The following is a 26,068-nucleotide window of genomic DNA, read 5'->3' as shown; positions in this document are numbered from 1 at the left end:
CAACTCCTCTGAGCCAGAGAACCCAGAAACATTGGCCTTCACCACTGACTGGACCCTTCCTGGCATAACTGTATGGGTGTGGCCTTCATTTGTGTGCCCTGCTCTCCCTTTTAGGCTCTTTCCAACCTTCCACATTTTTCCCTTTCAAATTAGCTCTTAAACCATAATATGAAACCTCTTGGGAGGATTCCAGAGCAGAAAGCTTCCAAATTAAAGGAGCCCTGTTCTGATTAGGACACCAAAATCAATGAGATGTGCTGGGATGAGTACTGGCCCAAGGAGTTAGGCCACGTTCAAAATGCACATGTCCACACCTGTAGGGGGATGGCCAATTTCTGGATTAGCTAGAGGAAGGTGGCCATCCTCACCATTTTGGTAGACCCTACCTCATCAGAGCCGTGGAGATCATGAGGTAGCTGTAAGGTAGAGGAAATGAGCCTGTTGGTGTCACTGTCTGAGCTGCTCTGTGAAGGACCTGGGCACGGAAACGTCAAGTGATCCCTGTTCAAAAGGGACACTGCCCTGGGTGTCAGAAGTAACAAACTAAGGTGCTTCAGTGGAAGAAGTCCTTCGGGTTTCCTACTATACGGCAGTGGGCCTTGGCTTCTTCTCTGCCAGCTGAGGACTGGATTATCCTCCACACCCAGGAGGTTAGGTGCTGGAAGGAACTGCCAAAGGGGCGCCAGCAGACATGTGAAAACAAGGGCAAATGCTTATAAAGTTCCAAGCTGTCGGCCAGAAACTTGAACGTGAGTATGCTGTACTAGATAAAAGGAAGCTAAGAGACTGACCTGGCTGGAGACAAGAAGGACAAAGTGTTGAAGAGAGATTGGAACTTTATTGAGACGTTCTCCCTGATGAAACCAGAGTGGAAAGAACACTGGAAAGGTTGGCCACTGTTCAGGCAGCTACATGGAATTCCACTCGGGAAATCCCTGGATCTCATGCTTCTCCTGGGATGAAACTCCCTCTTCCTAGAGTCAGAATCCTACTCAAAATCCATCTCTGCAGAGCTAGGCAAAGAATGGATGTTAAACTCTGCTGGCCCATCAGCAGCCCATGGGCAGGAGAGGAAAGTGAATTAGGGGTGAGAAGAACAGAATGGAGACAAAGGAGAAAAAGATGGAGGAAAATCCAAATGGAAGGTAATGCCATAAGGCCCTCCCCCAAATACAAATACTGTATGAATTTGCTTGCCTTATTTCACCTGCTTCCCCAAGCATGCAGGCACTGACAGCTAGGACAGGGTCCATCTGGTCCACTTCGCCCCCGTCTCTGACTGCACTGAGAAAAACCAGATTTGCTGCACAAAGCCCTCAGGCATGAGGAGCATGACAGGGAGGGGGGCAGTCTCTCCAGAGAGCAAGTGATGGAGAGACGAGGGGTTTGAGGGTTGGCTGTGTATTTTAATGAGAAAAAAATCCAAGACAGACTGCAGCTCATCTACCTGAGTAGGCGACCCTATGAAAGGAACTCACTCCTTGGAAACAGTGTCTTGGCAGTTTTGGAGCATTTAACTTGTGAGAGGTCCTGGGCCCTACATAGAGCCAAAGAGGAGCTTCCCTTACAGCCAGACAGCTAAGTATCAGAGAGACATGAACTCCTAAACTGAAGTTCTCTATGTAGCCCCCACTGATGACCAATCTGCTTATACTCCCTACATGATCCTCAGAAAGAACAACTCTGGCTCAGCCTTCCTTCCTTCCCACTTTCCTTCCACTCCAGATGACTCACAGGTACTGGTGGATCCCAACCCATGCCTCACAATCAAGGTCCTCAGAACAGCTTACTCCCAAAGAAAAGCAGCTGGCTGTGCTCAAAGGGCCCTCAAGACAGTCTGACCTTCCTTTGCCTGCTCTTCACCCTCCCAGGGCTTCTTGCTCCCATGTGCTCCAAGATGGCATGTATGTCTGCCATGCAAGACTCTGAGGGATCCTTTCTCTGTGCCCTCAAGTCTGTCATTACCCTAGCTCTCTCTTGTACAGTGGACACACAGATGCACACTCACTGGTGTGTGAAAGTCCTGGCTGTCCTGACTGCATTCAGTGGATATCTGCAGGAGTTCAGATGGAACCTAAACCTCAGACCTTGTGTGCCACCAATGCCAAGGGGCTGGGGCTGGTTCTGAGCCTAGGGAATTTCTCTCAGATGGAAGTATTGATTCATCAGGGAATGAAGGAGAAGGAGAAGCCACAGTCCTGGGAACCAAGAGAGACATGTCATCTGTCAAGGGTTCCCACAAAGAAGTTGTAGAAACAGTTTCCCCTGAAACTTGGGAGAAGAAGCCTCCAAGGACCAGGAACAAGGTCCCCATTGTCCTTTCTGAAACCAACACCTTTGTGATCTGAGTTTTCCAAGACATGCAACAGACAAAGACACACCGCAAACCAATTAACCCCTGAGCCCTTCCAATACTTTAATGTAAGCCATTTTCAGGAGGAAAAGTACTTCTTGAGTACATCACCCACTCACCCTCCTTTTGGAGCCAACTAAGTGTCTGAGCTCTCCAACTGAGACATCAATGAAATGATACTTGGGGTAGCAGATCAGCATCCTAATCAGAAAACTCCTATTTTAGTGTTCTGGATGCCCTGCTGGTTGGGAAGATGGAAAAGATTCCAAGGTTGGGCTCAGAATTCATGAAGATCAGACTCGAAAGACTGTCCACTGCTGAAAGCCAACCCAAGTGTAGGAGGGAGCCAAAGAGGGAGAGGGAACGGACAGAAGATTTGTATGAAAGGAGTTGACACTCAGTGACCTGAAAACCCTCTAGTACTTGGAAATTCGACTGAGGTTGGCTTATTTGACCCTCATCATCTGAGTAGTCATTAGAAGTTAGCTGCTCTCTGTCCCCCAAGACAAGACCCAGGAAAAACAAGGAAAGCCTGACTTGCCTGTGTCAGGCCTTCTAACTGAAGCAAAAAGACAAGCACACTATAATTCACAGTTTCCACTCTCCTCCCTAGAACCCTTGTTCCTTCCCTGATTCACTGGCCTCAATGAACTCCCAAATCTCCACTGCAGACTGATTGTCCCCAGTGCGGCTCAAAGGGTTAGTACACCAGGACTTCTCGGACAGTTAGGACGCCGCTCATTCGCCGCTGGCCGGGAATGGCTGCACAGATTAGTGCTGCTTGTAGCGGTTCTTTGGGGTCTCACCACAGCCTGTTTTGTCACAGTTAGGAGCACCCGGATTCTTCCCAAGCCCAAGGCTACCCAGAAGACTGGGGAGCTCCTGGGTGATGGCCCGTTCAATCTTCTCCAGGAAGCAGCCCCCCATGTAAGAGCACTGCTGAGAGAGGAGTTTGAAATTGGAAATGGGGTTGATGCCAAAAAAGTCCTTGTAGGCCTCACGGTTGGGAAGGTCAAACTTGCTGACATTGGTCTTTGCCAGGATGGTCTTGAAAATGTAGAATTTATCAGGATCTTCCACAATGTCCTTAAAAACCAGTTCCCCATCACTGAAGAAGGTCATTTTGTCCTTGTAAGTCTGCAGATAGCGGTCGACTAAGAGGGCGTGGATTCGGACACGGATGGCATGCTGGCGGATAAAAGCGATCTTGTTCTCTAACCTGTTCTCAATCACCTGGTTCAGGTCTTCCAGGAGAGAGATCTCTTCTTTGAGGAACAGTTCCCGGTGGGTGTCAGGCTTATAGTCCTGTGGCCAGAAGGAGCTGACATAAACCCGTGGAGGCTCTGTGACATTGATTAGAGGGGCCAAGCTCCAGAAGAGAGCTCCATATACCCGCATGAGCATTTGCGTGGCCAGGTTGTCAGCCTTGTTCAGAATGATCCTTATCTGAGACTCTCGTCCCTTCAGCTGGCGGAAGAGTGTCTCCAGCTCCAGACCCACATCCAACTTGGTGGGATCAAAAACAACAAAGATGAGGTCGGCTCTGTCGATGAACCACTGACACACGTCGTTGAAGGGGTAGCCTTGGGGAGACAGGAATGAGAAGTCAAGCTGAGTGGGCCACACACAAAGCCCTTTGCACCTCCCTCCAGTACCAGACTGTTATGTGGGCTGAACAAAGTTATAGCACTGGCAATTTCCTGGATTTCTAAAGACCAGTGAGCATTATCTCTTGTTTTTTGTCAACCTTTAATCAAGAACAGTCTGACCCATGCTTTAATATACAGTGGCTTCTGAGTCTCTAGTGAAGTGAAGTATTTGTCCAAACTGGAGCTTTTTGTGCAGTGTGTGGTAGTGCAATCCTAAAATTCCAGCAATCAGGGAAGCAGACACAGGAGGATCTTCAGTTCAAGGCTAGGCTGAGCCACATAATGAGACCCTGTTTCAAAACCAAAAACAGCAACAAGAAGGAAAAAAATCAGGACTAGAGAGATGTCTCATTGGTTAAGAGCACTGGCATCCCTTTCAAAGGAGCCAGGTTCTGTCCCCAGCACCCACATGCTACTTATCACTATCTGTAACTTGAGTCTCAGAGGAGCCAACTCCCTCTTCTGGCCTCCGTGGACACCAGGTATGCATGTGGTGCAGACATACATGCAGATAAAACAACCATACACATAAAAATAATTATTTTATGTTTGGTTATGGTTTTTTGAGACAGGGTTTCTCTGTGTACCCTGGCTGTCCTGGAACTCACGCTGTAGACCAGGCTGGCCTTGAACTCCTGCTGCTTCTGCTTCCTGAGTGCTGGGATTAAAGGTGTGTGCCACCATTGCCCAGCTAAGAAATAATAAAAATTTTAAAGGAAAAAAAGCAAGTGATTTTCCAAATGTCTAAAAAGACCTAGGACAATGGGAAAGATGTTGAAAGAAGAGTATCAGGAAGTCAGAAGGAAAGAGGATGTATGGTTTAAGGAGAAAAATGTGGGTCAAGTGTTGAGTGTCTGTCAAGACCTGGGCTAGCTACAGACCCCTGGATGGTCACTCATCTTAAATTCTTGCTCATAAGCTATAAAATTACAAAAAGAACAGTAATACCAAAGCTAACTTCAAGACTACTGTGTTAGGCTGGGTGTGGTGTTACACACCTTTGGTCCCAGAACTCAGGAGGCAGAAGCAAGAGAATCTCTGTGAGTTCAGGGCCAGCCTCGTTGTCATAAAAGTTCCAGAACAGCCAGAACTATCTCAAAACAACAAAAATAATAATAATGTTATAAGAGACAGTGATAGAAAGATCACTGTTTCAAACGAGCAAGCACCCGGTTAACTCAGCAGCCATACAGGTGCTCATTATATGTGAATTCTCACTTGTTCTTTTCCTTGGTTTTCTCATTTACAAAACAAGATGACAAGCAATATCACTGTGATGGCTGTTCTTGGTTGTCAACTTGACTACATCTGGAATGAACTAAAAACCAAGTGTCTGGGTTCACCTGTGAGGGACTTTTCTTAATTAAATCATTTGAAGTGGGAAGACTCACTTTTAATCTGATCTTTTGATGTGGGAAAAGCCACCTTTAATCTGGGCCACACTTTCTGCTAGCAGCCTATATAAAGGACAAGGAAGAAAGAAGCTTGCTCTCTTTGCCTGCTTGCCCTCCATCTCATTGGCAAGTCCATTCCTTCACTGGCTTTAGAGCCTACTTCTTCCAGATTCCAGTGTCTACTGAAGACCAGCTGACACATCCATCTTTGTGGACTGAACAACTCCTGGAGTCTTGGACTTGCTGTTAGTAGACAGCAATTGCTTGTAATCCATTCTAATAAGTCCCTTATATCTATCTATAGAAATAGAGAGTGATATGATGCACATATCATATATACATATAGAGAGATGATAGGTAGGTAGGTAGGTAGGTAGATAGGTAGATAGATAGACATACAGACATTAAATAGATGATAGATAGATAGATAGATAGATAGATAGACAAACAGACATTAAATAGATGATAGATTCATTCTATAAGCTCTGTTCCTCCAAAGAACCATGACTAATACAGTTTTTAAAACACTGATTTTTTTATAATGACCAACAAAATAATGTATAAAGCTATCTGATTCATAATAGAGGCATAATAAGATTATCATAACTCTAAATTAATTATTACTAATAAATCAGGGTCTAATTATGCTGTGGAACAATCTTTGTACACTGTAAATATACATTACTCTCATTGGTTAATGGATAGCTGACTGGCCAATAGCTAGGCAAGAAAAGGTTAGATAGGACTTGTAGACAAAAAGAGAGCCCAGGTGTAGAAGGGAGTGAAGTCATTAGCCAGACACGGAGAGAAGCAAGATGAATATGCCGTACCACCACATGGTAGAGCACAGATAAGAAATATGGGTTAATTTAAGTTATAAAAGCTAGTTAGTAACAACCTAAGCTATTGGCTAAGCATTTATAATTAATAATAAGTCTCTGTGCATAATAAATGGGGAAGCCAGCAGTTCTGACAAAAAACTGCCTACATAGTTATAACCCAAACACAAGTCATAACCATAAACTGAGATTTGCCATTTGATCACATATTACTATGACTGTCCTGGTTAGGACACATCAGTGCAGATAGCCCTATGCCATGGCAGTATTCAGTGCCCTATTATACAGCCTAATGCTTACATGCCCAGAATAGCAATGCCCTGCGTCTGAGGTGGGCAGGGGCTGGGAAGTCTAATAAAGGTTTAGGTTAAAGCAGGCCCAGGAAAGCAGATGTTGGGAGTAAGAAGAGATGTAGACCATGTTCAACAGAATAAGCCCATGCCCAAGACCCAGGTTAGCCAGAATTCAAGTATAATGCACCAGGACCCCATTAGTCCAGGCCCTCCCCTATTCAGGATAGACTGGCTGCCCAAAGACAACTAGTCCCCAGCGTGGACATCTTCAAGACCTTAGAGAGAAGACCAGTACTTCCCCTAGGGAAATAGTGGCCATCTCCAAACTCAAGCAGCCCTTTAGGAGGCAGGAACACGGCAGTCCAGACCCGTGTAGCACAGCAGTGAGAGGGGTGAAGGTAAAGAACGCGTCCCTGGTCTTGGAACATTAACCATTCTTGCTTCCGTGCTGGCCTACCATCCTCTGTCGATCACAGTATCCTAAAACAGAGCTCTTGCTATTCAGAAATGGATTCGTGTGTGTGTGTGTGTGTGTGTGTGTGTGCGCGCGCACACACGTGCGCGCATGTAAAGGTCAGTGTACCCATAAGTGTATATACATTGAGAGAAGGATGGTAGGGGTCTTATTTCTTTAAGACAGGGTCTCTCATTTTGGCTAGGCTGGCTTGGCCACAGAACTCCAGGATCCAGGGATCCACCTATGCCCACCCTACAACACTGGCATTATAGGCACAGGTAACCATGCCTTACTTTTTTGGTTTTTTGAGACAGTGTTTCTTTGTGTAACAGCACTGGGTGTCCTGGAACTCCCAGAAATCCACCTGCCTCTGCCTCCCAAGTGCTGGGATTAAAGGTGTGTGACCACCACCAGGCTTCATGCCTGGATTTTGACATGGGTGCTAAGGATTTGAAGTCAGGTCCCCATGCTTGCAGAACATGTACTCTTACTCTGAGCACATCCTCAGCCCCCGAATTACCTCTTTCCTGTTGTTTGCGGTTCTCAATGATGCCTGGTGTGTCTACAAAAGTGACTCGTTCTAGAAGTTTGTGGGGAACCTCGATGCCAATCAGCTTCTCCAGAAAATTCTGGCCAAACTTTTCCAGGGGTGAGAAGGATCGGGCACTGTCAGCAGCCATGACGATGCCCTCAATGGTTTTCAGCTTGGGCCCATGCATAAGGACAGTGAACTCAGAAGTGGTGGGTTCAGCACCTGCACACATGGGTGAGAGATAGAAAACAATAGCCACTGAAAAACAGACTTCTGGAAGGGATGTGAACAAGCAAGGCATCTTGGAAAGGGCTTCCACAAGGACAGGACAGGTGTGCCAGGTTCCTGCCTTCTCACTTTTTAATTGTGTCAAGATACACAGAACATAACATTTACATTTTAATCTTTAAACCTAGTTCAATAGCATTAATATATTCACATTATCATGCAAACAGTTAGTTATCCTCCCTCTCCAGAACTTTATCATCTTCCCACACTGAAACTCTGTTTCCATTAAGTAGTAACTCCCCATCCCCTTCCCTGGCAACCTCTATTCTTTCTCTGCCTCTGAGTTTTTCCTGTTGTAGCACCTCATATGAGTGGAATCATACAGTATCTGTGCTTTTATGCCTGACTTGTTTTACTTAGCACATTTTCAAGGTTTATCCATATTGTGGCAAGGATGTATCTGATGTGTTCTGACAGCATGCATGTTTCATTCCTTTCTATCTGTGTGTGTGTGTGTGTGTGTGTGTGTGTGTGTGTGTGTGTGTGTGTTACACGCACCTGTCATGGCACAGGGGTGGAGGTCAGAAGACAGACAACCATGAGTATCCTCACCTTCTACTTTATCTCTTGTACACTGTTGCATAGGCCGTGTTAGCTGGCCTCCAGCTATCGGGGTTCTCTTATCTCCAATTCCGATCTCCCTATAAAAGTTCTGCAATCACAGACACATGTGCTACTCACCTGGCTTTTATATGGATACCAGGGACCTGGCTTCAAATCATCAGGTTTGCATAGCAAGCGCTTTTCCCACTGAGCATCCCCTCAGTTATGCGACATTCCTTTCTCAGGCTGACATTCCACTGTATACACAGGCTACATTTTGATTATTCCTTCATCTAACAGTGGACACTTGAGTTGTTTTTATTTTATGAATAATGCTGCTGTGGAGGTGGTAGAGCTGCTGGATCTTGCATGTAATTTTCTTTAATATTAAGGGCATACAAGTGCTTTAATTATTCATCTGCTTTAACAATTTATACCCCCATTCTCACCTGTGTAGAGCTGGTAGCGAGTGTCTTCTAGCCCGAGGAGGTAGTTTATCATGGTGGATTTGCCGACGCTCCACGGTCCCAGGAACAGCACCATTGGCTTGGAAGTAATCTCCCCATCTGTGGACAACAGGAATTGGAAAGAGAAGTGCACTAACACCAGTTGTGACTGCAGGACAGCACTGCACTACACAGCACTCTGTACCCCCATCATCCAACTGCTTGTGGGGTTCCATGTGGATTGGGATGGCAGCAGTCAGTGGCACTTCTCTGCTTTACAAGAACATTCACCCTAAAAACAGCAGAAGTCAATGTTTTGACCTTTTCCAGATCCTTTGCACATCTGGAATTAGTGGATTTTCCCATACTGGCTTAGTGCTCATACTGGGTGCAGTCTCCTGTCTAAGTCCAGAGAAGAATGGTTCATAAAAAGGATGGATTTTGCTACCCAGATCAATAACAAGAGAAGAAAGGACATGGGAGAGGCACAGACAGTGTTGAACCATCTGAACTCACTGGGGCTCCCCAAACCCCATCAAAAGCACAGACTAGTCTCAGTCTGCTCCAGAATCCATGATAAGTCTTCCAGGGTCTGAAACCAAACACTGAAAACTAGGAATCCTTAAATTCTTAGGCCCTGAGGCCAGGGTCCTCCCTGATGCCATGCCATGCTGGGTAGCACACTCTACCAAGGCTACCCAGCTAGGGGCAGTAGAATTCTTCAGTGTTTTCAAAAATAGGGATGGGGGCTTAGGAGGTGTTCAGTGGCAGAACATTGGCATAGTATGTGTGATGCCATGGGTTCACTCCCCAGTACTGCAAACATATAAAATAAATACAGGCAAAGAAGAGGGTGGACAGAGATATGATTTGTCTTCATGTTGATTTCTTGTCTTCTTGTTTTTTTCTGAACAGTCTCCACAGAGCACCTACATTCTCCGGACTTTTGCCTTCCTGAGCCTACAGATAGCCCTCCAAATGTAGGCTTCCTTTTTAAACTTCTTTTTCATTTATTTCCTATAATTTTGTGTAATGTCAAAAGTCTGACGTACAAAAAGGCCCATTCTGTCTAGGCTCTAACACCCTCTCTAGTAGGTGACTAATGCTAGGGTTTTTTCTATTTTTTTTTTTTAACTTTGAGACAAGGTTATATGATATTGCCCAGGATGTCCTCAAAGTCCTGGGCTCAAGATTCCAGTGGTTCTCCTGCCTCAGCCTCCAGAGTATCTAAGACTATATTTGTATGCACTACACTGGGCAGCAATGCTAATTTCTGGCATTTTCCCAGCTACCTTTATGCGTATAATCAGTTTTGTAGATATCCCGGCTCATCGTTTCTATACAATGTATAGTATGATTCCCCTTCTGCACCTGGCTTTTGGATGCCCGGCTTTTGTTTCTCTGGGGTAAATAAAGTCCTAGGTGTCTTGTGCGTGGTGAGCACATATTCATGGCCTGGCCCCTTCCCTCCTGCCTGTAAATATACATAAGAAGCCCTCCGGCCTGGGGAGAGAGGTACGACAGAGTTACAGAGATTTTACAAAAGGTCAGTGCTGGCTATGCGAGCTGAGACAGGGCTTCCGGGTGCTGCTGTACCAACTCTGCACAGCAGAGGGCAGCGTGGGCATACCTAGTAGACCAGTAATAAGCTTGAAGGATAGGGGTCATGCAGGAAGCTGGCAAGAGATTAGGACAGAGAAGCCAAGTCCAGAAAGGGAAGCCAGAAAAGAGCCAATTGGCCTTTGCTGAGAACCAATCCTGGGGCAGCTGGCAGCCTCTTGACCACTGAGGCTTTAAGTCTGGAGTTTCCCCAGGAGGGCCATCCCACTCTCGGTGTCAGAGAGGAAGAGAAGGCAAACACAGAGGACAAAAGAAAGCCATTGGGAGATTCTGTAACCTCACACCGCGTCCTCTAAGAAGCAGAAGAGGACAGCTGACCCTCTCGTAAGAATGGTAGGACTAACAGAACGGGGCATTCCCTGGGGACGGAACAGAGCCGCCATCCTGACAGTGGCTTCGTGGCCAGGGCAACCAGCACTACCTGGGCATCAGGTCCCTTTTCTGTAAAGTAGGAATATATATGCCCTCAGATACCACAGCTACTCAGTAGGCATTAGGATAATATGGAAACTGCCAAGGAACACAGGGAGAGATTTGTGTTATCACTCACAATTAAAACAAGGGCTGGGTTATATATAGCTCAGTGGTAGAGCACTTGCCTAGGATGCTCAAGGCCCTGGGTTCCATCCCCAGGAACTGAACTGAAAAGGAGAAAAATAACAATTATGAAAGCTTTCAGAGAGGAGTAAGAGCAGCTGAGGATACAGCTCAGTGACAGGGCACCTTCTTAGCATGCCTGAAGTCTGGGATGTCGCCCCGGCACTACAAAATGAGTAACACTTTAAAAATGCCAAACCGGTGGGAAAAGAATTCTCTGGTATGTTCTTGTACAGATTAGAGTATTTCAAGGTGATTTTACAACAATGATCAAAATACTGAATCCTAGTGTTCCATATTAATTTTTAAACATTTATTTGTGGGGCTGGGATGTTCCATAGGATAAAGTGTGGGACTTGGTTCTCTCCTTCCAGCATATAGGTTATCAGCGTTGGCAAGCAGTGCTCTTACCCGCTGACATGTCTTGTCCACCCCTCTACTGTACTGTTTTAAAAACGAGCGAGCAAACAAAACATGTCCTACAAATATATGCACATAAAACATATAGTGACTATGCCAGTGTTTGGAATGTTTTAATCTTACTTTTTTCCAGGCAGCATAACACTCTGAAGCCCAGGCTGGCCTGAAATTCACTCTGTAGCCCAGGCTGACTTTAAAGTCTCTGTGATCCTCTTGCCTCAGCCTGCCAAGTACTGAAACTATAGGCACAGCCACCATGCCCAGTTGTGAAGTATTAAATTTTTTAATTTATCTTATATGTACATATATTATATGTTTGCATGTGTGTGGGTGTGCACAGCATGGTGTGTGTATAAAGGTCAAAGGACAACTTGCAGGGGTTGATTCTCTCCTTCTACCATGTGGGGTCCACAAACTGAACTCAAGCCATCAGGCTTGGAGGCAAGCACCTTTATGTGCTGAGCACCTCACTAGCCCCACTTTGTGGGGGAGGGGTCTTTTTGAGCTCTGGCTCTCCTGCTCTCACTCTGTAGACCAGGCTGGCCTTGAACTCACAGAGATCCACCTGTCTCTGCCTCCTGTGTGCTGGGACTAAAGGCTTGCGCCGCCGCTCTCAGCTACTAGCCCCATTTTATTTAGGGCAGAAATGGAAAGCACCCATTGTCCCTCGGGAATTGGATGCTGGTTGTACAGAGCCTGGTGTGTTCATAGATGACAGGACCAAGAAGCTTCAATAAAGAATAATGGAGAGGTATGCATGCATGCACATACATGTATATGTGTATACACACATATATACACATATGCACAGTTGGCATAATATGATTTCATATATGTAAGAAGAAAAAGACAATTCTATGCTCATAGATATAGAGGAATTGTCTGGAAGATCCTATTCGTTTCTGTAGTTTTGAGCACTATAACAAGAAGCTGTGTGCGTGTGTGCATGTGTGCGTGTGTGCGCATGTGTGCGCGTGTGTGCGCGTGTGTGTGTGTGTGTGTGTGTGTGTGTGTGTGTGTGTGTGTGTGTGTGTGGTGTTTTGGAGATAGGGCTTGCCATGTACTAAGCCCAGAACTCACTGTGTAACCTAATCTGGTCTCAATGTTAAAATTCTCCTCCTGCTTCTGCCTCTTAAAATCTAGGATTACGGGGTTGGGGATTTAGCTCAGTGATAGAGTGCTTGCCTAGCAAGCGCAAGGCCCTGGGTTCAATCCTCAGCTCAAAAAAAAAAAAAAAAATCTAGGATTACAGTTATATGCCATCAAGCCTGGCTTTATTTTTCAGTTTATATTATTTTACATTATTTGAATATAATTGAAACAAGGTTGTCTTTTATTATTTTTAAAACCAAGTTTTAAAAGAATCTAGGCCCTATTCTGGGCACAGTAGCACATTTGTGTAAAGCCAGCTCTCAGGAAGCTAAGGCAGGAAGTTCTCAAGTTCAAGGCCATCCTGAGCTACATGGTGAGACCTTGTCTCAAAAATCAACAGAAGCAGCCACATGTGGTGTTGCACACCTTTAGTCCCAGCACTCAGAGGGCAGAGGCAGGCAGTTCTCTGTGAGGCCAGCCTGGTCTACAGAGAGAGTTCCAGGACAGCCAAAGCTACACAGAGAAACCCTGTCTTGAAAAACCACATACAAACACAGGAGGGACAGTAAGAAGGCTGGGAGAAAGATAGGTCATATGGAGGCCTATGTGACTAGGGAGCCTGGAGACTCTTGAGCCCAGGAGGGATCACACAGGCCTTACTACCCTGGGAATCCAAATGCCTACTGCTGAGACAAAATGCTTAGCAATGAAATCTGTGTCACACTCTTACAGTGCTGAGCACTCACTCCTCTGGGAAAGGCCACTCCCCAGGCCTGAGCTCCTGTCCTCCACTCCTCAGAAAAGCTCGGCTCCTGGAGTCCTAGCACACGTTACACATGTTCCTTGTGAGCCTGAGTGGGTACCAGGGAGGTAGTGCAGAGCCCAAGTGTGGGTCCTGATGCCATACCTGTGATTTCATGCTGTCGCAGCTCATTGTACTTGTAAGACTGCTCCAGGGGCTTGATGGATGTGTGATAGATCTTCCGCAGCCGTTGCAGAACCGCTGGAAGAAAGGAGCAAGGAGTGAGCATCAGGCAGGGCCAGCCCCATGCTGCTTGCTCCTCACTCCAGAGTGACCTCAACCCCAGAGAGTCTAGCTCTGCCTGGTGAGGCAGAAAACCATTGGCAACCCAAGATCATAACATGACTGTGTTCGGGAAGGAGCTGGTCCACATCCCACCCTCAGAAATCCTCAACCCAAAGCATTTTCCTACCCAATCTACAAAGCCTCCTGAGCTATTTAAGAAACAAAACAAAACAAAGAACTAATTCTTGGCCAGGCACTGTGTCATACACTTTTAATCCTAGCATTCAAGAGGCAGAATGGCTGGATTTCTGTGATTCCAGGAGCATCCTGATCTCCATAGCAAGTTCCAGGCAGCCAGGTTACACAGTGGAACATTGTCTCAGTAATAGTAACACACTAACTCTTGGGCAGGGATGTGGCTCAGCTGGTGAAGTGCTCGCCTACCAAGCACAGAACCCTGGGTTTGGTCCCTAGCACCATAACAACAACAAAACAAAAAACCGGTTTGGCGGCACACACCTGTGATTTCTACTCGGGTGAGCGCAAGAAGATCAGGAGTTCAAGGTTCTCCTCTGCCACATAGGGAGTACCAGGCCAACCTGAGCTACATGAGACACTGTCTCAAGAAAGATTAAATTGAAATCCTAATACTCTCTTTCTTCCTCACCTCAATGACATAAGGAAAGCTAGGTTGCTTGGGAGGTGGGAATCTCATGTCTGTGCTTCTGTTTGTACTGCCGAGGTCTAGAGTGTAAGGAGGTTGGGTGCCCTGCAGGCCCATACACATGCTCCCTGGAGGATTCAGACATGCCCATGTTCTGGGGGAGCAGAAACCCAGGGTGCAACTGAGAGCTGTGGGGTGTGTAGCACAAGAGGACAGTGTGGGGAGCAGGAATCAGGCTAGGAATGTTCTGGTCCTTGCACTGCCATTCTCTGGCTGTATGCCAAGAGCAAATTGCTGTATTCATCAGTGCTCGGCTAGTTAATTAAGAAAGGATAACAAGCCCCCACTGAAATCCTTGGTTCATTATGGGGCAAAATAAAACGTGAGAAATGAAAGCTTTGTAAACTAAAAACCAAAGCAGATAAGATGAATTCTTATTAACCATCCTCCCTGCCCAAGGGTGGTGGAGGAGTGGTGGGATGGTAGGATGCATCCTACAGGCAGTGGCTCTGGAACTCACCTCTGTTCTGACACTGTGCCCTCTGCTTGGTTATCTTCCTCCTCCCCCTGCCTTGGCCTTGTTCACCGAGTTACCTCACCTAGCCCCCTTCCCCAGGCTCTGGCCTCAGAACTACAGAGCTCTGGTGCCTTGGATCCCAGCCCATCTTCCTTCCCCAGTTACCTGTGTAATCATCAGCTGGCTTGTCCTCATTCAGCATTAAGGTTTTCTCAATATGGGAGCGGTCTCTCACGGGAGCCTCTTCACTCACATCCTCAGTCTCTTCTGGGAAGAGAACAGACAATGTACGGTCAGAGCAAATCTAAGCCAGTAGAGCCCTAAGCTTCACAGAGATGGAGCAGGGCTGGGCCTCAAGTAGATGCAGAACCAAGTTGCCAAGTTGAATGAATTTGAAATGTAAATACAACTTTCAAGGGCTGGAGAGATGGCTCAGAGGTTAAGAGCACTGGCTGCTCTTCCAGAGGTCCTGAGTTCAATTCCCAGCAACCACATGGTGGCTCACAACCATCTGTAATGAGATCTGACACCCTCTTTTGGCCTGCAGGCAGAACACTGTATACTAAATAAATAAATCTTTAAACACACACACACACACACACACACACACACACACACAACTTTCAAGACCCATGATCTATGTGTGTGTATTCATGTATGTGTAAGTATACAGGAGTGTGCATAAGCACATGTGTGTGGCAATGTGTAGAGGCCAGAGGTCAATCTCTGATACCATTCTTCCAGATCTATCACCTTGTTTATTTGTTTATCTGTCTTAATTTTCATGAGATCTGTCATTGGCACCTAGGACTCCCCAACTAGGCTTGACTGGCCAGTGAGCCCCAAGGATCTATGTGTCTCTGGTCACCAGTGTTGGACTTACAAGTACACAACCCCACACTTGGCTTTTTACATGGACCTGGAGGTCAAACTCTCGGCTCCCACAGTTGCGCATTTCACTCGGATGATTGGTTTTAGTGTCAACTTGCTACACATGAGTGCCACCTGCATAGGGAGCTTCATCTGAAGAACTGTCCTAATTGCCTTAATTAACTTAGGAGAGCCACTCACTGTAGGTGGTGTCATTCCTAAGCAGGTGGGCCTGGGCCACTTAAAAAAGCTAGCTGAGCAAACCAGAGGGAACAAGTCAGTAAACAGTGTTCCTCCATGGTTTCTGCCTCAGTTCCTGCCTCAGTTTCCCTCAAGTAGATAGACTGTAACCTGTAAGCGAAATAAGTTCTTTTCTCCTCCAACTTGTTTTTGGTCAGTGTTTTATCACAACAGAGAACAACTAGGATGCTGACGAAGCTACCACCCCACCCCATTTACTGTATTTATTTTTCTAACTATGCTGAGCATAGAATATAGTGGCGCACACCTATAATCCCAACAGTCCAGAGGCCAAGACAAGTGGCGCTCAAGTTTCAGGCCAGCCCAGGCTGTATAGCAAGGCCTTGTTTGAAAAAATAAAACACATGTATTGAACACCTATCACATGCCAGGTGCCAGATGTCATGCTGGCACTACCGTGACATCTACACAGTGACACAGCTCCTGCCCTTGGAAGGTCATCCTACCACCTAATGGGAACGAACTGATGAACTGTCTTTAAAACATGATCATTTTGAGGGTTGGGGATTTAGCTCAGTGGTAGAGCGCTTGCCTAGCAAGCAAGTACAAGGCCCTGGGTTCAATCCTCAGCTCTGGGGGGGGGGGGGAGACAAAATAACAAAACGTGATCATTTTGAGCAGCTAGGAGGCTATTGTAGCTTTGAGGGCCTAAGAAGAATGCCTGCAGGTTTGGGGGAGTGTGTCAGGGGGTGCAGAGACCCCTTCCCTGACATCTGCTGTTGAGCCAGAGTTAGTAAAGAAAAGAAAGTAGTTTTCTGTAGCCTGGCAAGGAGTGGCCTAGGTCCTCAGGAGCTGACTAGACATCCTTAAAGACCATCACAGGGCCTTGCATTTTATTCCAGGGCAAAGAGAGCTACTGAGAGACTCTACTTACACTGAATGAACTACCTTCATTCCATACTGCTCTCCTCAACTGAATGAACATCTTGTCGGCTTAACACTGATGGGAAATGAGTGGAAGGAAACGCTGCAGGCGTGTGAGTGTACCTGTATGTGCTGGCGGTCACAGACAGGTCAGCTGTCCCACTGACCAAGCAAATAAGAGACACCATACCTGGTGAGTCCTGGGAAGGATGTAGTTCATGTTCCCTGGCCTCTAAGGTCACTCATTTCTAGCAAAGATGCCTGTCAGGGATCTTGGATTATTAGGAGGGTATAACTTAGGCTTGTGGGTAGAGGGAGGCCAGCGTCTGCATGTCTTACAGTTTCAGCAGTCCCTGCTCCCAGATCCAGATTAGGAAGGATAGAAAAAGGGGAGGAGCTTACTGCTTGCAGTCCTACCTCCCTAAAGAAAGTATAAGTACATAAAGAAAAGTGTGGATATTAAGTTCTGCAAGAAGCCAGGCATGTAGCACATCCCTATAATCACAGCATTCTAGAGGCTGAGGCAGGAAGGTTAGGAGCTCAAGGCCACTTTGACTATTACATAATGAGTTCATGCCTAGCCTGGAGTACATAAGCTCCTGTCTCAAAGTGGGGAAATAGCTTTAAGGAAATCTGTAAGGAAGCCATCTGGGAAAGTGACAGTGAGAGCACCACCAGTCTCTGCTCTGAAAGCCACCTTCTGTTCTAGTCACACATATCACACGAGGTCTTCAGGTCTGACCATGCTGTCCCTAATGCTGCCCAATAGCTCAGCCCCTCTCCTCCTTCTTCCCTATCACTTGAGGGCTGTCCTGCTCTAGAGGGGCATTTAAGAGCAGTCAGCCTCATCTCTCACACCATGATCCTGACCCCTCGATTCCTGACATTTACACCTTATGTGGGAAGTCTTCAAGAGCAGACTCAGAGTGGCCTGTGGTTCCTAACCTACCCTACCAACTCCCTGCATCTCCTTCCACCAGCCAATCTCAGGACCGCAAACCTGCCATCAGCCCCCTTGTCCTTAAGGCTGATGATCCACATCTAGCCCCCCTAAAGAGGAGCCTTCTTGGTCCTAACTTAGAAATGGTAAGGTCCCTCTGAAGCCTCTTGCTAGATCCATCCACACTGAAGTTAAGTGGCTAAGGAAATGCCTAAGCGGACTCTCTGGGTTAATCCGAGGGACAGGGCCCTGCCTAACAAACCCAGAACTAACCTAGGATTATCCCACCCCCCATGTTTGTACCACAATATACAAGATTTCCATAGAGAATGTATCTGCCCGAGGCTCTGGGATTGCCTTGAGGAATGAAGTCCTACCCTGATGAGCAATTACAGGATTCCCTCTGCCCTGTTGTCTCTCTTTGGATGCCTCCGCCTTTGTATCCTGGGTCTTGCCACCCTCGGACCCCATGTCCAAATCTTCCACATCAAGCTGGGTGCTTTCCACCTCGTGTTCTGTGGTTCCTGCTGCTTTCTGGGCCTCTCCAGCCTCCCCAGGGGCGTCCCCCTCTTCTTCCGAGCTAGCTCCATCACCACTGTCTTCTTCAGACTCTTCTTTAGACGGAGCTCCACCTTCTTCTTCACCACCCTCTTCCTCAGAGGAGGCCTCAGCCGGGCCCTCCTCAGGCATCCCTGACACCTGGCCCTCAGGAGGGTAGTTCTCTGTCTCCCTGTCCTTGGAACTCTGGGTGTCCCCAGACTTCTCACTGGCCTCCTGGCTAGGTCTAGGTTCCCCTCGGTCCTCAGCCTTCTCCCCAGCTTCTGTATCCACCTCAGCCTTTGATTCTTGTCCAGCAGATGTGGTATCTGGGGCTGTAACTAGCTCTGTAGGCTGATGACCAGACCCTGGGCTAGCCTCTACTTCTTTTTGAGAGGAATGGACTTGGCTCTGGTCAGCTGTTTGTTCTGCAGCTTCTGCCTCTACTCCCGAAGACATGCTGTCAGAGACTGCATTGAGGTCAGGGGGCTGGTAATCAGGCCCTGAGAGGGCTTCATCTTCCGACTGCAGGCCGTGGCCCTGGGGCTGGTCCTCTGCCCACTCCCTGGCTTCTGCAGCTGTGTCAGCCTCTGATTCATCTCCAACATATGTGGCATCCTGAACCCCATCTAGCTCTGCGGATTGGTGACCAGACCCTGTGTTGCCCCTACCTTCTGCCTCCACTGTATAGACCTCTTCACCCTCTATGCTAGGAGGGACCTGAGTGGCTGCAGACTCTGTTGTCCCTGCTGCTGCTTCTGTCATGGGGCTATCTCCTACACTCCCCTGGAATTCCTCCGGGACCTCACTACTTCCTTCTTGTACTTCTGCCTCCATACTGGCAGCCCCCTCTATGGGGAGCCCCAGCCCAACCTCCTCCTGTCCTGGTTTCCCTCCAGAACTGAACTCTGGCCTCTCTTCTTCTGGCCCCTCGACCCCTTCTGGAGAAAGGGTGCCTGCTTCTGGGCCCTTCTCTTCCTCCCCAGGCCCTTCAGCACCCCCAGATGGAGCTGACTCTGCAGCTGAGGTATTGGACAGGCTAGCTTCAGATTCGGAGCCCTGGCCGTTGGCAGTGGAAGGGGTCCCTGCTGGGGTCCGCTCCAAGCTCTCAGCCTCCCTGCCGTCTGGGTAGTGAAGGAGCAGGTTCTTGTCTCCAGGGGCCGCATCTGCATAATGCGCCCTTTCTTTCTCCTCTAGACTTGCATCTCCAGCAGAGAAATGATTCTCCAACAAATTGCCAACATCTTCTGTGCCACCCGAAGCAGAGACTTGCAGTTCTAAATGATTAGAACATGATTGGTCAGTTCACAGGGTTGGCACTTGCCTTGCTTCTCAAGAGTCTATATCAGTCCAGCTCCCACTGCAGAGAGCACCATAAGTGCCTGCTGTCCAACGTTATGCCTCCCAACTTGGGTCCTCTGGACCACCTGCCTCCCTCCGAGCCTGTGGGGGTCAAAGAATTGACTTTCTGTCCACTAAGGGAGTTAGCTGCTGTAGTAACTCAAGAGCCCCCAAAGCCTGACCCTGACCTTCAAATCTCCCCTGGGTCCTGCTGACTATAAATGGATAGAAACTTGGGTGAGCCCTTCCAGTCCTTCCTCAACCTTGCAACGGGCGTGGCACGTGCCACCTGGCTCCTGAGGAGATATTCCAAGATAGGACAAATGCTAGAGCATTCCACTCCTTGTCAGTTCCTAGAGTCATTAACCAGCATGCTTTTTATACTGCTATCAGCAGAGGAGTGAAAACAGGTGTCTGCAGGCCAGATAATCTTAGGTTACAAGGCAAAGTGCTTAGGGGATTACTTGTGGCTCTCGGCTTTATTAAGTCACACATCTAACCCTGTCCCCTTAAGGGCAGGCATTCGCTGGCCTCTCTACCTCAGATTAGAGGGAACAGGGCCCTAAGGAGGAGATATCCAAAATGGGCAGGGCCTGGGCTTCCCAATGGCCTCAGTCAACCCCTTCTGAGGGGATCCCCTTCTAAGGTCCTGTGGCTGTACCCACAGAGCAGAGGGCACAAGGAGAAGAGAACGAACATGGGTCTAGTCTGTACCAGAGACTACCACCAAGGGTCAAGTTGGGTATTTTTGGAAAATGGGGTGGAAGCAAAGCTCAGACCTATCCCTTCTGACCTTCCCTCCCGAACGGGGGTCTGTTTAAAGAGGAGGTCTTCAGGAAGAACTGCAAGCCCTCGGGGAGGAGGGGAAGACAGCCCCTCTTAGGGGAAGCCTGGTGCTTGCCTCTCCCACTTCATTGAAGTGAAAAGCCTGTCTGTCTCCAGGTATCCCACCCCTTGCCAGTACTCAAAAGGCAGGGGCAGCCTCCAGCCATTAGGAATGGGTGTTTTCTCATTCGCTCCCACAGTTAATCAACCTGTGCCTGCTTTTGAAGGATGGGAAATCTGGGGCACTTATTATAGAGGAGCCCTATATACAAATGTATAAAACTTCACCCCAAGCACAATAGTATGCATGGCTATTTGTAAACTTGCTCATCCTGCCTGGCAGATTTTAGACCCAAATTAGGGATGGTCTTTGGTTTGCCACAAACACATGGCACCATGTGACTCAGAGGTGGTAGAATACAGAACTGCCAACTCCTGGTCCATGATGTTGTTGGGAGACACAGAAACTTTTGATGGGTCTCACAGCCCCAGACTACATGCACCTTCTTTCCAGGATCATGTTCCTGGCTCTTGGGTAGCAGGATGGGTCCTAATTGTGTGTTCCCAGCACTCAAGACCCTTGCCTGCCCTGCAGAAAGTTCTAAAAGAAGTCAGCATTCACATGAGGGAACCAGTAAGAATTCCTGGTTCTTTGGTCTCAGCAGGATGGGAAGCTAAATATTACTTGCCACAATTCCTTCCCCTGTATTTCTATCTCTCTAGTTCCTGAGAAGAATCTGTGGCAGGAATTTGTTTTAACCTATGGAGACTGGCAGTCCTCTGATACATGAGATATATTCATATAATTACTTACTGTGCCAGGCAACAGAAAATATCTCAAATATCTCAATCTCACTCAATTTATTTAGACTTACTCTCTTCTGGAAAACAAGTATTACTTCTCTCTCTCTCTCTCTCTCTCTCTCTCTCTCTCTCTCTCTCTGTCTGTGTGTGTGTGTGTGTGTGTGTGTGTGTGTGTGTGTGTGTGTGTGTGTGTTTTGTCTTGTTTTGTTTTGTTTTTCAAGACAGGGCTTCTCTGAGTAGCCCTGGCTGTCCTGGATGCTCTCTGTAGACTAGGCTGACCTCAAACTCAGAGATCTGTCTGCCTTTCCTTCCTGAGTACTAGAATTAAAGGTGTGCTCAACCGCAGCCCGGCTATTTATCTCTTTTGCAGATGAAAAGACTGAAATTCAGGAACCTACCTGTGTCCCATGGCTAGTAACAGGCTGAGGACCTGAAAAAGACATTGCCTGTCTTCGGAGCAGGATTATTACTACTCAGAATGTGGCCCAGAGACCAGCTTCTTCCCCAGTGTCACCTCAGCTTTCTGGAGACACAGTCTCAGGAGCCGGCCAGAACACATGGATCAGAATACTTAACAAGATGCCGCAGGTGACTAATTTACACATTCTTATGGTTTGAGAGGCACCGGTCTCTACCACTTCCTCTCCTGTCCTTTCCTGTGGCTTTCAACACATGGAATCACCTTGTTCTTGATTCTTTATTTCCTCCCTTTTCTTAGTGGTTCAGATTTCAATTATCCAGGATGCATCCCTAGCAACAACAAAAACGTATCTTCAGCACACAAAACTACAAACCACTGCAGCTTCAAAGACAAACTGTTTTGACTCCAAGCTTCTGCTCCTGTCCCCTCCACATTGAGAGGATCCCCATCGTCTTCAGAACAGCAGTAGTTACCAGCTTTTCTTCTGATATATCTAACCATTTCCACAGGCTGCTGCTACCCTATGATGACAAAGATGGAGGCGATGATGGCTGTGGTGAGGATGATGATGGCTGTGGTGATGATACTGAGCTAAACAGATTCTAGGTCTGGCTTCTTATTATATTTCTAATATTCTTGAAAGAACCTCTACTGGGCAGTAGTGGCACACGCCTTAAATCCCAGCACTGAGGAGGCAGAGGCAGGTGGATCTCTTGAGTTTGAGGCCAGCCTTGTCTACAGAGCAAGTTCTAGAACAGCCAGGGCTACACTGAGAAACCCTGTCTTGAAAAATGAAAAAATAAAAAACTCTGACTCCAGTGGGAGTGAGAAGCTGGCATCATCCAAAAGAGCATGAAGAATTAGATGCTGAGGGAGACCTGACCTTCACACAGCTCTGTTTCCACCTGCAGTTACTAGACCGTGTGTGTACATTAGCATCTCCCATCTTTGGCTTTTGTTGTTGTTGTTGTTGTTGTTGTTGTTGTTGTTTTTGGTTTTTTTTGAGACAGGATTTCTCTGTCCTGGACTAGCTCTGTAGCCCAGGCTGGGCTCAAACTCACAGAGACCCACCTGCCTCTGCCTCCCAAGTGCTGGGATTACAGGCATGTACCACCACCGCCTGGCTTCATCTTTGGCTTTTAGATCTCAAAGCCAAAGTGCCCCTCATTGTCTACTAAGCAGTTTGGCAGGAAAAAGACTGGTGCCCCATGGCCCTCCTTCTCAGGCTAAAACTGACTGCTCTGGCAGAAAGTCTTTCCGTGAAACCACCTGTCCCGCTGGGGCTCCCAGAGCTCAACCTCAGGAAGCATTGGACCCAAATCTGTTGTGGGAGGCACATCTGATGCTCAGTTCCCTGAGATCTAAGGCCAGTGTTCTTTCTTCCCTCTTCCCTGACTTCTGGCCAGAGCCTTTGTTGGCGCCCAGCGCAGGAGGAAGAGAACACAGAGGATCCCGGTGGGCTGAGTTCTGGTGAATTGAGTATGATTCCATATCAGGACATGAAGTATCCTACTGTATGAACTGCTGCCAACACAGCCACCTCAGCGCTGCCAGGCTGGGGACTGACGTCAAGGCACATGAATAGCAGGTCCCCAGCTCATCCTCAGAGGCCCCTGACAGGCCAAGTCCCAGCCTCACTCACATGCAGGCATAGCCTGGCACAAGCCAGCACTACCTCCCCGGACACCCCCTCTACCATCAGGCCTCTTGGGGAATCTAGGCTTTTTGTTGCTCTCCCACCCCCACGCCCCAACAGTGGTTCCACATAGTGTTCGGTTCTTCTCTTTTCTCCCCACAGACAAGCACCCTGGCTTTGTTCCTCTACTCCTGCCTTGTTCCACAGCACTCTCTGTGGACTCAGAGACTGATGAGTTTCCAAGAGCCTGTGAGTCCAGCTGGAGAGGAGGAAGCTCTGGCAGGGAGGGGCTTAACAGCTGGCCAGAGGACAGGGTCAGGCTGGGACAGAGACTGTGGCCTAGTGTTCTCACTCTGCCTCAGTGGTTTACCTGCCTGTGTTCCACGAAGTTCCTAAGGAGAGGGAAGATGAAGTAGGGCTAGAGACAGGGCCTCCTCCATATTCCTTCGCTCCCTAAATCTATCTGCCCACTCTCTAGAGGGACTCCCTGCCCTTCTGTTCCTGTGTGGCTTGTTGTTTTCCACTTTGCTGATCCACAGGTGCAAAGCTCTGCCCTAGATCCCGTCTTGCCCTCAGGGTTCTGAGACACTTTGGAGTTCTTATTCTTTGATCCTCCTCACAGCCCTTTCAAGTAGCAAAGGCGAGGGCTATCAGTCTCTCTTGAACTGAGGAGACAGACACAGGAAACATTTGTCCCACAAGCCATTCCTGTGGAGTTCTGCCTGGGAATGGTGTCATCACACCTACAAAGCTTTGCAAGCACTGAATCCAGGCTCTGGGGTTGGGCCAGCATGTAGCTGTGTTTTATAAGATAATTCTAGATAATATCAAGGCCTAAGACCCTCAGCACTAAGTCTTCCTCAGTACCAAGTAACAAGGAGCTCCATCCCAAAGTTGAAAGTGGAGGTTGAAAGAACAGATCTCAGAACCCAAGAGATTTTTTGTTTATTTATCTGTTTTGAGCTGACCTCAATATAAATTGCATTGCAGTATGTCTCTTTAGGACTTTGGGGGTGGGAACGGGGACAGGGTCTCACTGTGTATCCCTAGTCAACCTGAACTTACTTTGTAAATCAGGCTGACTTTGAACTCAAGAGATTCACCTGCCTCTGCCTCCCAAGAGTTGGGATTAAAGGCGTGTGCTGGCTTCTTAGCAATCTTTAGTAAGGATAGGCTGAAATTACTCTCCTACATGCTTTCTCATCCATTTGATTTGAAACTGTGATGGTCAAAGTCACTCATACACATTTATGCAAATGAGCCATAATAGTAATAAAGATGCCAGTGGGAAAAGTCTTCCTGGTTGTACACCTTATGAGGAGCACACTGGCCTTGGGGTACACGGGAGTTCCAAGTTCCACAGTTAGTGGCCCTTGGCCCACACGTCAGCTTCTCTTGGGCCGCGTCTCCAAAGTGATTGGAGAAATATCAGAACCCATGACACTGCTGCTGTTCTCACCCCTTCAAAAGAATGTAGCTCAGGTGGTAGAATGCTGGCCCAGCACACAAAACCCTGGCTCCAATCTCCAGTTCTGCATAAACTGAATGTGATGCCACATGCCTATAATCTCTGCACTTGGGAAGAGGAAACAAGAGAATCAAAAGTTCAAGGTCATTGAGTTTAAGGCCACCCTGGGCTACATGAGACTCTGCCTCAAAATAAAAATGAAAAAAAGAAAAGAAAAGAAGATTAAGTCATGCTGCCTCCAAGTGAACTGACAGAAGGAATGCTCTGTTGAAACTGTTTTTATGGAGATCAGCACAAAAATCCTCACAAGAGTCATTGTGGAGTGTGTCCTCACTCTGGAAGGATCAAGGCCAGGACAAAGAAGGAGAATGAATTCAGGGTGGAGTCTGAGAGAGACCAAGGTACGTATCTGGCTCCCCTGGATCCCCAACTCCCAGCCTGAAGAAACTGAATCCCCCTGGGATCTGTAGGGAAGGATGCTGGGAGAACTGATGGTTTAACTTCTGGGTACCAGCAAGGAGATACCCAGTGGGACCCAAAGGCATGCCACTCCCTCTAGATGCCCTGGGTTAGTCATTGGGGCTCAGCAGCTAAGGGAGCAGTGAGACCAGAGCCACCTTTCCCAACCAAGGAGGCTGGAGAAGTCTGCTTGATTCTGCACTTGGGAACTGGATCTTCCTAGTCTGGCCCTGAACCAAATCTTTCCCTGGCCACACCTCATAGGCTAAGAAGGCTCCTGACCATTAAGCCAAAAGAGCAGTCTCTCTGAGTATACTCGCAAATCCAGAGAGCCAGGCTCTGATTTTTGCTTTTGCACCATCTGTATGACCTTAAACTATCCCTAATCCTCCTGTAGCAGCCTTGACACACTCACAAAATGCTGTGCATCTCTGTGTGGTAGAGGCGCATGCCTTTAATCCCAGCACTAGGGAGGCAGAGGCAATCAGATCTCTGTGAGTTCAAGGCCAGCCTGGTCTACAGAGAGAGTTCTAGGACAGGTTCCAAAGCTACACAGAGAAACCCTGTCTTGAAAAAAGAAAAATGCAGAGCATCATGCCATGCTTTGACCAGCCCCTTGGAGCACTTTAAACATCAAATGATGTTTAAAAGCATTGACAATCTGCTGGAGCACAGGTGGTGGGGGAGGTCCTGCAGACCCAGGGCTACAGGACCCCCTGACACAGGGCAGCAACGGGATGTCCAGGAAGAGTCCTAGTGAGGGCCCACTGTTGATATCGTAGCAGAGACCAGGGGCCTCAAACCAGACCAGTGATTCTTTGCAATGAACACCTGGATGGGTAAAGGGATTTATTTCAAGACTCACTGTGTCATACTTCAGCTCCCATGATGAGATATTCCCTTTATCCCTT

The 26,068-nt window shown here is 47.6% G+C and overlaps 1 protein-coding gene and 1 long non-coding RNA gene across 4 annotated transcripts in view; one reads left to right on the top strand and one right to left on the bottom strand.

Moving 5' to 3' along the window:
- Positions 1 to 1,091: 1,091 nt before the first annotated feature.
- Positions 1,092 to 26,068, bottom strand: part of Srl (sarcalumenin) — a 44,258-nt gene continuing 19,281 nt past the window's right edge. The window contains exons 2-6 of the mRNA XM_036197668.1: positions 14,897 to 14,998; positions 13,431 to 13,526; positions 8,798 to 8,914; positions 7,506 to 7,739; positions 1,092 to 3,936 (exon numbers count right to left, since the gene is read on the bottom strand). Coding sequence (XP_036053561.1) covers positions 3,125 to 3,936; positions 7,506 to 7,739; positions 8,798 to 8,914; positions 13,431 to 13,526; positions 14,897 to 14,998 — 1,361 coding nt within the window. The 3' untranslated portion in view covers positions 1,092 to 3,124. The remainder of the gene's footprint in view (positions 3,937 to 7,505; positions 7,740 to 8,797; positions 8,915 to 13,430; positions 13,527 to 14,896; positions 14,999 to 26,068) is intronic.
- On the top strand, positions 10,322 to 24,526 carry LOC118589952. Of its 3 annotated transcripts, none has more exons than XR_004945696.1 (4): positions 10,322 to 10,747; positions 16,705 to 16,919; positions 21,544 to 22,150; positions 23,001 to 24,526. It is a non-coding gene; the product is annotated as an uncharacterized LOC118589952 (long non-coding RNA). The 3 variants fall into 3 exon arrangements; XR_004945695.1 differs by lacking the exon at positions 23,001 to 24,526 and having other exon boundaries at positions 21,544 to 21,761; positions 21,892 to 22,295; XR_004945694.1 differs by lacking the exon at positions 23,001 to 24,526 and having other exon boundaries at positions 21,544 to 22,295.

This window comes from Onychomys torridus, chromosome 8 (genome assembly GCF_903995425.1).
Source record: "Onychomys torridus chromosome 8, mOncTor1.1, whole genome shotgun sequence".
Classification (NCBI taxonomy): Eukaryota; Metazoa; Chordata; class Mammalia; order Rodentia; family Cricetidae; genus Onychomys; species Onychomys torridus.
This window is presented reverse-complemented; position numbering and strand designations above follow the sequence as displayed.